A 13688-nucleotide genomic window follows, 5' to 3' on the forward strand; every position below is an offset into this window, starting at 1 on the left:
ATGGCTCCCCGGCCTGAGTCGGGCAATGGAGGTGGTGGTGGGGGTGTGGTTGAGCGCCGGTTTGTGAATGGAGAGCGAGATCAGTAGATGAGAATGGTAAGGATCATCACCTGGCAATGATTGTCTCATACAACTGTTTGTCATTGCAGTGAGAGTGGAGATTGGCTTTAAGAGCATCCATAGCCAGTGAGATGGATGAGAGTTATAAGATACAAGCTGAAAGACACTGTGTTAATTTGTGTCTGCTGAAAAGCGTGTTTTGAAGTGTGTCCATCTGAAAAGTGTAAATTTTGAGTGTAAAAATAAACAGACCGTTTGAGTTGGATTCGCCGTCTCCCGCGTCCTCCTTTTTCCTAACTGTGAGCATTGTTACACCATCTAAATCAACCTGACAAATTGCACCAAACTAATGTAATTTTTATTGGTTAGTCAAAAAGATTATTGCCGGTTACTATTTATTTGATTTTTTTATTTATTTTTTTGTGTACATACAACTGATCATTTGAACTATTTCCAGATCTATTCTATTAATGAACTCACCTGTAATTATGATGCCAAATAACCAAAAGTACATTCATGTACATGTTCCACGTAAACTTGCAGGCTCAATGAGACAGATTCTCCTTTGAATCTCCATTGATTATAAAGATACAATGAATCACAGACATTTATCTTGAGAGGATACATTGACAAACAAACATACAACCAAAGTACAGCTGAAAACATGACAGCAATCACAGTGGGAGAGGGAAGGGGAAATGCCTGACCTTTGGCTCAATTTATATTCACTGTTCTGTTTGTATCTTTCTTTTCCTCTCTCACAAACATATTCCAATATACTTCATTGACATGAAATACTAAAGTTCACATTCCCAAAGCATGAATACTTTAAAATTCTCTCTCTTTCATTATTACTCTCTGTTTCTCTCAAGTTTCTATCTCCCTCTATCATAGTCACAGCAGTGCTGTGTGAAAAAAAAAAAAAGAAACTGTGGCAAAGATAGAAGGTGAAATGGTGTGATTCTTGCGGGTTGGTCTTAGGAGGTGCTGAGAGAAACCCAGAGAGAGGACAGCATTCAGCAGACAGAATGAACGAGGTAGCCAGGGCTTAAGTGACTGGGGTAAAAAAAAAACAAAAAAAAAACAGCATGGGGTGGAGTCAGATTCACACAATCTAAGGAGAAGCAGAGCAGAATAGAACGAGAGAGGACAGAGGACATGTGTGCGTAACGAGAGACTTGTGACAAAGGAAAAAGGGAGCTGTCTGATAAGAAGTCTGAGAAATGAGTTGGATATTTTGAAACTCTACTCAACAGTGACAGAAGAAATGAGTATTAGTGAAGGGAAGACACGTTACGTGTCCACTTTCAGGATGCAGCTGTCAGGCTCCCAGTCCAAGGGGGCCAATGGACAAGGGACCCGACCTGTACACAAAACCACAATCACCCCTGCCGTGAAGAAGAGTGAAGAGACATCTAATGTAGGCAAGTCTGGAAGCGTCTTGCATCTACACAAGTGATTTTGCTTACACGTGTGTTTTTGTGTCAGAATTTGCATATGTGCAAGAGCCTATAAGTCTATATGGGGGGTGGGGGGTGGGGGGTTGGATGTTTCCTTTTAAAAACCTGTTGAGGTTGTGGTTAGTTGCATGATCTTTGGAGGAAGTATACTGTTTTAAAGACAAGCCCTCTCAGGAATCGTCATGTTATTAACCAGAGTTTCATTGAGAAATCACCAGAGATTGACAGGCACACTGTTTTCATTTTCTCTGTATTTGATTATAAGCTCAGATGACAGAGGTTCTTGTGTTGCAAATTGCACACAAGAACTGTCACTCAAATTTAGATGGAGGAAATTCTGTCCATCCTAATCTGTGAATTCCCCGGGTTTTGTTTACATTGTTTTGTCTGAATGGACTTGTTTGACTTATTGAATGGGCAAGTCACTGCAATGATTTTTGATAATCAGAATCAGAATCAGCTTTATTGCCAAGTATGCTTACATATACAAGGAATTTGTCTTGGTGACAGGAGCTTCCAGTGCACAACAATACAAAACAGTAACAAGACATAGATAATAATAAAAAATAACTACAAATTGAATTAAAAAAAAGAATTAAAAAAAATAAAAAAATAAAAACAATTTGAATAGAAAATAAAGTATATACAGAATACACAATAAGACATACTGTATACACACATATATATATTTATATATATACATACATACACATACATACACATATACATACACACATTCATATAAACACATACATATATACACATATACACACACAGACACACACATACATACATACATACATACACACATACGTAGTGCAAAACTAAATACAAATCTCTTATATACAGTGTAAGGGAATGTAATGGCAGAAGAGGTTGGATGTACTGGATAAATATAAAAAGACTAGACGGTGAATTGCACATAATAATTGTTCAATGGGGCAGTTTTAACTGTTCATGAGATGGATAGCCTGAGGGAAAAAACTGTTCCTGTGCCTGACGGTTCTGGTGCTCAGAGCTCTGAAGCATCGGCCAGAAGGCAACAGTTCAAAAAGTCCAGAGTGATTTTTCCAGCCTTTTTCCTCACTCTGGAAGTGTACAGTTCTTGAAGGGAGTGCAGGGGGCAACCAATAATTCTCTCAGCAGTCCAAACTGTCCTTTGTAGTTTTCTGATATCCGATTTCGTAGCTGAACCAAACTAGAGAGTTTTTGAAGTACAGAGGACAGACTCAATTTCTGCTGAGTAGAACTGTATCAGCAGCACCTGTGACAGGTTGAACTTCCTCAACTGGTGAAGGAAGTACAACCTCTGCTGGGCCTTTTTCACAATGGAGTCAATGTGGGTCTCCCACTTCAGGTCCTGTGAGATGGTAGTGCCCAGGAACCTGAATGACTCCACTGCTGCCACAGTGCTGTTTAGAATGGTGAGCGGGATCAGTGTCGGGATGTTCCTCCTAAAGTCCACAATCATCTCCACCGTTTTGAGTGTGTTCAGCTCCAGGCTGTTATGACTGCACCAGACGGCCAGCTGTTCCACCTCCCTTCTGTATGCAGACTCATCATCATCTCGGATGAGGCCAATGACAATGGTGTCATCTGCAAACTTCAGGAGCTTGACAGAGGGATGCCTGGTGAAGGAGAAGAGTAGTGGAAAGAGCACACATCCCTGGGGGGCACCAGTGCTGATTGTACAGGTGCTGGGAGTGAATTTCCCCTGTCTCACAAGCTGCTGCCTGTCCATCAGAAAAGCTGGTGTAGTTTAGTCAGGAGTATAGCTGGGATGATGGTGTTGAAAGCCGAACTGAAGTCCACAAAAAGGATCCTTGCATATATCCCTGGTCTGTCCAGATGCTGCAGGATATAATGCAATCCCATGTTGACTGCATCCTCCACAGACCTGATTGCTCAATAAGCAAATTGAAGGGGATCTAGAAAGGGTCCAGTGATGTCCTTCAGGTGGGCCAACACCAGTCTCTCAGATGATTTCATGAGCACAGACGTCAGGGCGACAGGTCTGTAGTCATTAAGTCCTGTGATTTTGGTTTCTTTGGGACAGGAATGATGATTGAACATTTGAAGCAGCACGGGACTTCACACTGCTCCAGTGATCTATTGAAAATCACTGTGAATATGGGGGCCAGCTGGTTAGCACAGGATCTAAGACACATGGGCGAAACACCATCTGGGCCCTGTGCTTTCCTTGTCTTTTGTTTTCGGAAGACATGGCACACTTCCTTTTCACAGATCTTAAGTGCAGGTTGAGTAGCAGGAGGGGGAGGAGGGGGGTTGTGTGAAGTGAAGGTCAGAGCGGGTGTGGGGTGTGAGATTGGGCCTTTCAAATCTACTGTAGAACACTTTCAGGTCATCAGCCAGTTGTTGGTCCACCACAGGGTTGGTGGCAGGAGTCCTGTAATTCGTAAGTTGTTTCATGCCACTCCACACTGATGCAGGGTCGTTAGCTGAAAACTTGTTTTTCAGCTTCTCAGAGTATCTTCTTTTAGCCACTCTGATTTCCTTATTCAGTGTGTTCCTGGCTTGGTTGTATAAGACTTTATCCCCAACTCTGTATACATCCTCTTTGGCCTGACGAAGCTGCCTGAGTTCTGCTGTAAACCATGGTTTGTCGTTGTTGAATGTTAAATAAGTCCTTGTAGGAATGTATATATCCTCACAGAAACTGATATATGATGTCACAGTATCTGTGAACTCATCCAGGTCGGTGGCTGCAGCCTCAAAATCATTCCAATCAGTGCAGACAAAGCAGGCTTGTAGTTCCAGCTCTGCTTCATTGTTCCATCTCTTTACAGTCTTTACTACAGGCTGATTTTAGTTTCTGTCTGTAGGTTGGAAGAAGATGAACCAGACAGTGATCAGAGAGTCCCAGAGCTGCTCTAGGGACAGAGCTGTATGCATCCTTTATTGTTTTGTAGCAATGATCCAGTATATTACTGTCTCTGGTGGGGCATGTAATATGCTGTTTGTATTTGGGCAGTTCATGTGTGAGGTTTGCTTTGTTAAAATCCCCAAGAATAATAATAACTGAGTCCAGGTATTGTTGTTCCATGTCTGTGATCTGATCAGCCAGCTGTTGCAGCGCGGCACACATGCATGCGTTTGGCGTGATATAAACACTCACCAGAATAAACATAGAAAACTCCCGCGGTGATTTTTATTCATTAAATTACATTGTTAGCATAATAATTTTAGTGAAATGTAAACATTTACATGAATTTCAGAATTTCTTAGTATTTGCAATGTCTCCTTTTTAATTTAATGACAGCATGTAGCCTACTCGAGGTGGTGCACTTCACAAGTTTGTGCAAAACCTGGTGACCCATTGATGTTTATCCAAGCATGATTTGAGAATGATTCAAAGAGCATCTTGTTTCACAAATATTGCTTTGATGAGTGACTTAGAAATAGTGCAGAACCTTAAATATGTCTTCATCATTTTATACCATACCTTCTTAATTTTAAATGTTTCAGAATCCTACAACTTTCTGAGTATTTCCAGGTTTAAATAAAACAAACTTAATTTTTTGATGTGGTCTCAGGCTTATGGACCCATTGTATCTTAGCTGTCTCAGGATGCAAATTACTGACTAGAAGAGAGGTCACTATTGGCAGGAAATTCCTTCCTCGCTAAATTAAACTTGTGTTTTGTCGTTCATGTCCCGGGTTTGTGTGGGAAAGTGTGTGTTTGTTAGTAGTGCTCTCCTCTGAACTCTGTTTCAGCAGTTACTACAAAATGTCAAGTCCTTCCATATCAAATCAACCACCACATGACAGTGAGACTAAAATCATTTCGTTTTTTTCTCTTCAGTAAGGTGGATTTACATTGGAGTCACCCTCTCCCTTTTTCACGCAGTGTGTTGCTATAACAACCAGTGAATAGTGGTTTGCATGAGCAAACAAGGATTACATTTGCAAGGGCTACATTAGGCCAGGTCAGTGAGAAAAAAATGTTAGGAAAGCAATGGGACTAGAATGACTTGTTCCCTTTATTGTAGATACACGTTTGGCTAAATGAAACTAAAGAAATTCATGAATTTCTCAGGTAGAAATGTAGATGAGGAATCGTAATGCAACTGTACATAAACATGCCCTGGAAACCCCAGCAACCGTGACAAATGAAAAAATAAATAAATAAAAAAATAAAATAAAAAACAAACAATGAAAGCCCGTCACAATAATGCCACTATGTTCAAATACATGTTGCACCCATACACTTATTCAGAGGTTAATTATATTATATAAAGCTCCACACAAGGCCTAGTATAAAAGTGAGTGGCAGCATTTTTAAATAGAAATGTTTGAGCACTCTCAGATGACATCACAGTTATTGGTCTACTTTGAATCTGCTCTTTTGAGTTTCAATATTCTTTGTTAGTTGTACTTTCTGTTGGTTCATTTTTGTCATTCTTTAGTGTCATTTAAGATAAGCACTGGTGTTTGAGAAAAGATGTGATGTTGAGAGATGTGTCAGAGTTTAGCTGCTATTTACTGAAACACATCATGACAGTTGCATCTTTTATAGATTAGCCTTGTTTCTTCCTGTGTGATTTCACAACACAATGACAAGACACTAAATTCAACTTGTTGATTTTTTAGATGCACAGAAAATAGTTTCCTGTTATCTAGGTCTATGATTAACTTGTTATTGTTAGGGACAAGCAGTAGCCCAGAAAAGTATTTGGAATTTGCATCACACTAAAAAAATGCTTGAATGTCTTTGCATTATAGCAAAATATCAAACCAAGTAGCAATTATTTTAAAGAAATATAGAACACTTTTCATGGAAGACACTTCACACAAAGAAGTTTGTTTGGTTTCAAATTATAAAAAAAATAGATATATTGTTCAGAATTATGACAAAACGTATTTATACACTTTCTGGGGTTTAAACTTTTGGAAATTACCCATAGTTAATGTGATGAACTACACCTGTGGTTACTCTGCTAGGTCACCTGTGAACTTGAGGGGAACTGACTTCACATATCCACTAAAATCGACTTATGGTCAGTTGATTAAAATTAATTGCAATAATAGCAAAATGAATTTAATTCTGAGACAATCTGTAGCATATTTATTTTTTATTTATTTTTTTATTATTATTATTTATTTAATTATTTATTTTACAGTCTTGGTTTCATATTTTGTATTAAGTGCCCAAAAGTGTCCAGATACTTTTTGGAACCTCTGTATATGCATAAGCACAGTAGCGATCAGGCACTCATCTACAGTAAATGTAACCTACTGTATATAGAAGCATGTTGACTAGGTCGATTTTAATACAGAAAACTAAATTCATTTCAAGCCTTAAGTGTTTTGTATTCTCTGCTTCCTGTACTGGTACCTGCCAGTAACACAATTTGTACACTTTCTACACTGAAAAAAAAAATTCATTGGTTTAAATTAATTCAGTCGTGGACATTGGTTCCACACAATTAAAATGAGTTTCTTTGATAAAAAAATTAAATTAAAATGACGCAGAAGCAAATAATGTCACAAGTGCAGCTGGGGGACTGCTTTGTGACAATAGATTTGAAGAACGCTTATTTCCATATTCAGATTGCGCCGAAGCACAGGTGCTTTCTCAGATTCACTTTCGGCATAGCATATCAATTATGTGTCCTTCCGTTTAGACCTGCACTGGCACCACGCACTTTTACAAAATGCATGGATGCGGATTTAAAGCCCTTGAGGCTTCAGGGCATCCGCGTTTTGAATTATCACAACGACTGGTTGGTGCTAGCCCTCACAGAGACTTTGGCTGCCCAAAATCGAGACGTTATTCTCAGCCATCTGAGCAGTCTAGGGCTGTGTGTAAACCTAGACAAGAGTTTCCTGTTGCCAAGGCAACAGACTCTGTTTCTAGAGGTAGAGCTAGATTCGTGGGATGCAGGCACGTTTGTGTCCAGCTCACGTTCTGTCATTCTGCCGGTGTCTAGCGATGTTCAGAGTGGGAAGCGTTCTCCCTGCGAGAACATTTCACAGGTTTTTGGGGCTCATGATTGTGGCTTCTGCTGTCATTCCACTGGACATGTTGCATGCAAAACTTTTCAGTGCTGGATGAACTCCACAAAGGGACTTCAACCATTGACGCAGGTGTTCCATTTCTTCAAAGAGACGCGTGGGTGCTACCGAACTCTGTTACCATGGAAATTGACCTGCCTTCTGATGGCGTTCCATTGGGACAGGTGGGTCACTGCAAATTTATAACAACAGACGCCTCCTCCACAGGTTGGGGCACTGTTTCCGAGGTCATCCAGCCTACGGGTTCTGGATAGGTCAGTGGCAATATTGGCAAATAAACTGTCTGGAGATGTTCACAGTGCTGCTGGCATAAAAAACATTCCTCCTGGAGATTCAGGGCAGCCATGTCCTTATCCGGTCAGACAACAGGACGGCGGTGTCCTATATCAATCTCCAGGGAGAAGTGCGTTCTCATGCCATGCTGAGGCTGGCATGGCGCATTCTTCTGTGGGCACTCGACAATGTGCGGTCTCTACGAGCCATGCGTGCTCCGGGCCAGTTGAATTTGTGGCGGATCTCCTGTCCAGACAGGGCTTGATGCCCGGAGAGTGGACATTACATCCTCAGATTATGGAACAAATCTGGAGAAGGTTCGGCAGAGTGAAAGTGGATCTGTTCACTTCGAGCGGAACGTCAAACTGTCCCCTTTGTTTTTCCCTCTCTCCCCCAGGCTGCTGGGCATTGATCCGTTGGCGCATCAGTGGCTGACAATGCGTCTTTACACATTTCCACCGATCAGTCTGCTGCACGCAGTTCTGCAGAGAGTTCGGGAGGATCGGGTTCAGCTCCTGTTAGTAGCGCCGTTTTGGCCATCTCAAGTATGGTTTTTGACTCTGGTCTCTCTCCTGGAGAAAGTGTCTTGGGAGATTCCAGTCAGAACAGACATGTTGCCTCAGGCTTGGGGCAGCATTTGGCACACCCGGCCAGACTTGTGGAAGGTATGGGTATGGCCTCTCAATGGGGCGCTCTTTTGAATGATGGGTTATCCCCTGCTGTGGTTGACACAATTCTGAATGCTAGAGCTCCATCAACTAAGAAGCTTCATACATTCAAGTGGAGTATTTTTGCTTCTTGGTGTACAGCACGAGGTGAAGATCAAGTTCACTTCTCTGTCGGTGCAGTGCTGGATTTTTTGCAAGAGCGCTTTGGGGCCGGGGTTGCCCTCGGCAATTCTTAAAGTCTATGTTGCCGCTATAGTGGTTGAGCATGCGCTTATAAATGGAGTCTCTGTCTGTAGACATTCTCTTGTCTCTCGTTTTATGTGCTGGATATGCAGGATGGTCCTCTCCACATACATTTGTTACATTTTATAATCTGGATGAGGGTTTGACTCCTACTTCCCAGGTTCTCTCTGTTGGAAAAGGAATAAACTCATAATTCCCTCTCTTATATACAGACGCTTTAGCTCGCTTGTGTGCTGCTATATGCTTGACACGTGGGCGTAGACAGTTGGCAGCTACTGTTTGCATGCCGTGAATGTATATCATTCCCAATGCGACAACGCAGCTCAAGTTCCTACAATAGGGAACATCTCGGTTATGTGAAGTGTAACCCTGGTTACCTGAGTGGTAAGTTGGCCACACTCTCTAGCAGATGCATAGGCTCATGTCTTCATGCAGAAAATATTACTTGATGGCACAAAGCGAGCACCTTTATGGAGCCCGTGACGTAGCTACCTAGGGGTGTTGCTTAAGTGCCATCAGCCAATAAATTGGCGTGATTGTATATGGGCTTCAGACCGCGTGACACTCAAGGCGTTTCACATAACCAAGACATTTGATCTGTTCAAATAACTCTATTTAACCTTGCAGCTTGTTGCTAACTAACAACTAACATATTTGCATATTATATTTATATTTTTGTACTGCATAACAATTATTGTGCTGCTGAGAGTTTACAGATCCCCAATCAGTTGTTATACTGATGATACCTCAATATTTGCTTCATGAGAAAAAGAATACACACTTATTTTTCAATAGTAACGTATGCAACCATGACCTGACCATTAGCGCCACTCTTCTCCACAAGGGTAATCTCCAAACATGACAGAAGCTCCTCTAAATCCCAACTTAACAGAACACTAACAAGCAGAGGTTGGTAGAGTAGCCAAAAACTGTACTCAAGTAAAAGTACAATTACTTAAAAAAAAAATGACTCAAGTAGAAGTAAAAGTACTAACATAAATAATTACTTGAGTAAGAGTAAGAAAGTATCCAATTAAAAGAGTACTCAAGTAGTGAGTAACTTGTTACTTTCATAAATGAAATAACGGATGTTAACTCGCTATATTCCATTACATATACACACTGAACGTGTATTACAGAATTATTATTATTATTATCAATGGAAATTCTGTCATCATTCACCATCATGTTGTTCCAAACCCAATACAATAAGGAGATTTTAGACAAAATGTTAGCCTGAGTCACCATTTACTTTCAGTGAATGTGTTTTTTTCTCCATATTTTGAAAGTGAATGGTGACCAAGACTGTCAGTCTCTAACATTCTGTGTAAGATCTTTTGTGTTCCACAGAATACAGAAGGTAACACGGGTTTGGAACAACATGAAGGTTGGGAAATGATAACAGAATATTAAATTATGGCTGAGCTATCACTTTAAAGGGATAGTTCACCCAAAAGTGAAAACTACCTCATCATTCACTCACCCTCATGCCATTCCAGATATGTATGACTTCCTTTCTTCTGCAGAACACAAATTATGATTTTTAGAAGAATATTTCACCTCTGTAAGTCAGTACACTGCAAATTAATGGGTGCCAAAATGTTGATGTAAAAGCACATAAAGGAATCATAAAAGTAATCCATAAGTCTCCAGTAGTTAAATCCATATCTTCAGAAGTGATATGATAGGTGTGGGTGAGAAAAAGATCAATATTTGTAATTTTTTGCTAGAAATTCTTCTCCCTGCCCAGTAGAGGGCAATATGGAGAGAAGAATGGGAATCACTAAAAACACAAGAAGAAGAATGTGAAAGTGATCTGTTTCTCATCCACACCTATCACATCGCTTCTGATGATATTGATTTAACCACTGGAGTCTTATGGATTACTTTTATGCTGCCTTATGTGATTTGTTTTTAGCTTTAAAATGTTGGCACCCATTCACTTGCATTGTATGGACCAAAAGAGCTGAGGAATTCTTCTAAAAATCTTAATTTGAGTTCAGCAGATGAAAGAAAGACATACACATCTGGGATGGCACGAGGGTGAGTAAATGATGAGAGAATTTGCATTTTTGGGTGAACTATCCCTTTAAGGGCTTTTGTATCCACTATATAGTGCACTTTTTTGGATGTATGCCATTTTGTAGGAGTGTCTGAATTCTGAGTGAGCCACTCAATCCCTACTTTTGTTCACTCATTCTTATCCACAATGCACTATAATTTTGAGTGTACATTTGCTATACACTCGACGACGGTTAATTGCCCATAATCCACCGTGGGGAAGACGTATGAGCTGGGAGTTTACTGCTTCCTTCACTCCTGCAATGTTTAATTTCATGCTGAATGTATTAAATTACTTTTTGACAAATCATTACTTGATTAAAATAACATAATAACATATAGATAGGCAAAACATATAGATACATTTTTAAATGTACATTAATTATGTTTATAGAGAATTTTGAGTAATTTTGCTAATAACTGAATAAAAGCTGAATAATTCTTTATTTACTAAATAATTCACTGAGGTGATGTTATTTTAACTCAGTAGACTGCACACAGTGGAAATGATAATTCTGTTGATGATTTAAATATTCGGTTATAACATGTAGGTTATGATAATTTGGTCGGATGAGGGCACTATGCACCCAGAATTGGTGTTTAAAGATACTAAAGTATAACAAATAAATACAACAATGTATATTTGATAAAATGTGTTTACTCTTTATATAAACATATATATTAAAAATGACAAACAGAATGAAGATTTATTGTATCAATATATTATTTAATATGAATAACAAGTAAGGCCCAAGTATTTTAAGATTTCATATGTGACGTTGTATCTGCGACAGCCCCAGAGCTCCGACGCTCGGTGTATACGTCAGCATCTGAATTCACTCACTCATTTCGTTCACTCACTGCTGAGATATTGTGCACTCACTGCCATTCACTATATAGGAAATAGTGAATGAGTGAACAATTTCGGACACAGCCACTCTCTTCACCATACGATCGCTTGGATGTTTACATGGATTTATACAGTTAGTCAGCCCGAAGTAGTTGCGATAGTTTCCAGTATCCCCATGAGGGCGTTGGGTAAATACTGCTTATGACATGTGGGACGCGGGACAAAGCGCAATGATATATTGCTGCACTGATTTAAAAATGTACACTTAAAAACTGATGTCTCAAGGGCCCATATTTACAGAATCACCCTGAAAATGACCATCACCATGTTACAGAAAAGCCCTTGTTATCATTAGAGCCAGAACTTACCTCAGAGTGCTGCCATAAGTTGGCGCTTCAATTTTAATCTTGAAATATCCGCTTGTCTTGGTGTTAAATGAAGGCATTGCATGACAAAACTACTCTTTTTTTTTCACTCTGTGGAGTGAAGAAACTGTTTCACTTTGAAGAGCTTGATGCTGCAGCAGTGATGGACTCAGTTTGAGTGACAGTCTGTGACAGCGCACGCAGCTGTGTGAACTTCCACTGTCACAAAAGTCCCATTCAATAATCTCTCAATAAATTATGCATTAATTAAAATGAAACCCAGTAATGTAATGACAGGAATGCCACCCATTGTAACTAAATTTTTTTTCATAAGAAATATACTTGAGTTGAGTGTAAAAAGTACCCACTTTTAAACCTACTCTAAAAGTCAATTTTTTCCCAAAAAGTTACTCAAGTAAATGTAAAAGAGAAAATGTAGCGTGTTACTACCCACCTCTGCTAACAAGTCTCCTACTTGTTTCATTTTGCTTAGAAATACATTAAAATAACATTTGATTTTATAATGTACTCTCCCAATCCAATCCACTGCGGCAGTATCATGGTACAGTGATGCTACAATATGGTAAAACCTTGGTGTTTTTATAATATATCATGGTATTTATATGGTAGGCTACTCCAAGGAACATGTCCAATAAACATGGTATTGGCTTGGTAATTTTTGGTACTTTTAAGTGCTTTCATGTAATGTTAGTATTTTAAAGAAAATATCTTTACCTGCAGTAGACAATCGCTCAAAAGCTGCACACGCACTCACACATGAACTTCTTCATCACTGGCAAATGACTGAATGCAGTTGCAGCTTTCGTTTCAATGAATTGTAAGTAATGATCCATTTCATTCAGCATTGTTTTTGTTCTCTGTCTTCTAAAGCATCATGTTACTGTTTTTCTGCATGACGAAACACTTCATACGATTCAGCCCACAAGTTAGACAAATTCAATGAGAAGAACCGACTCAAAAGAGTGACTATTTCACGCATCAGGCTTCACTCTGATTCATGAGCCATGCAATACTATCACTGTTTTTGTTAAACATAGATATAACAGAAACAGTAAGAGTAGTATGGTGGTAAGGCATTCAGTATATGTCTATATGTTCCACGGAGGGTGCCACAACACATTATCGGAATGCACAGGGCGCATTTGGTTAGACACAGATTGGACACATGCTGAAATTGGCTGGGTAAATCGGCGCCCCTGAAGCGATGGCGCACTAGGCGGTTGCCTATGTCACCTAATGGGTTGACCGGCCCTGCCCACAATTGGATTAAGTTAACATAGATGGATTTTACAAAATAAAATTAATTTGAGACCAATGATAAATAATTTTGTTACATTAGCTCATTTTAAATAACTAATTTAGCAAGCTCTAAAAATCACGTTGAGTGAACACCATCTTTTAGAAGTCTTAATCCATTTGAACATTTCGTAGCAATGTGATTATTTCACTTTTTGATGAAAGTGTTGAATATCACTTGGACTTTCCGCAATATAATTATGTTCTCATCTCAAACATAAATGTATTAAGTTGATTTCAAGTGTGCTGGTTTAGTATTTTCATTATGGCTGCTTTCACTTTTTTTCTCAGTGTAATGTAAATCACTTTTGTAAGAAAGTGTATGCCAAGTATGTACATGTAATCCAAATGTAAT

General features: G+C 39.4%; 2 protein-coding genes across 15 annotated transcripts in view; one reads left to right on the top strand and one right to left on the bottom strand.

Annotated features, from left to right (window-relative positions):
• The window catches only part of LOC127451348 (meiosis-specific coiled-coil domain-containing protein MEIOC-like), a 73454-nt gene that overhangs the window by 57798 nt on the left and 1968 nt on the right, over positions 1-13688 (bottom strand). The window lies entirely within an intron of this gene.
• Positions 1-13688, top strand: part of mylk5 (myosin, light chain kinase 5) — a 68374-nt gene that overhangs the window by 28581 nt on the left and 26105 nt on the right. Inside the window, exon 1 of one of the 13 annotated variants that reach the window (XM_051715973.1) lies at positions 1121-1480. The exons of 7 other annotated variants lie outside the window; for them this stretch is intronic. In XM_051715973.1, coding sequence (XP_051571933.1) covers positions 1328-1480 — 153 coding nt within the window. In that variant the 5' untranslated portion in view covers positions 1121-1327. Of the gene's footprint in view, positions 1-1120; positions 1485-12767; positions 12855-13688 lie in introns of those variants that run through there. 5 more of the 13 variants (XM_051715961.1, XM_051715960.1, XM_051715968.1 and 2 more) reach the window with 5 other exon arrangements.

The sequence above is a fragment of the Myxocyprinus asiaticus genome, chromosome 14 (genome assembly GCF_019703515.2).
Source record: "Myxocyprinus asiaticus isolate MX2 ecotype Aquarium Trade chromosome 14, UBuf_Myxa_2, whole genome shotgun sequence".
NCBI lineage: Eukaryota > Metazoa > Chordata > Actinopteri > Cypriniformes > Catostomidae > Myxocyprinus > Myxocyprinus asiaticus.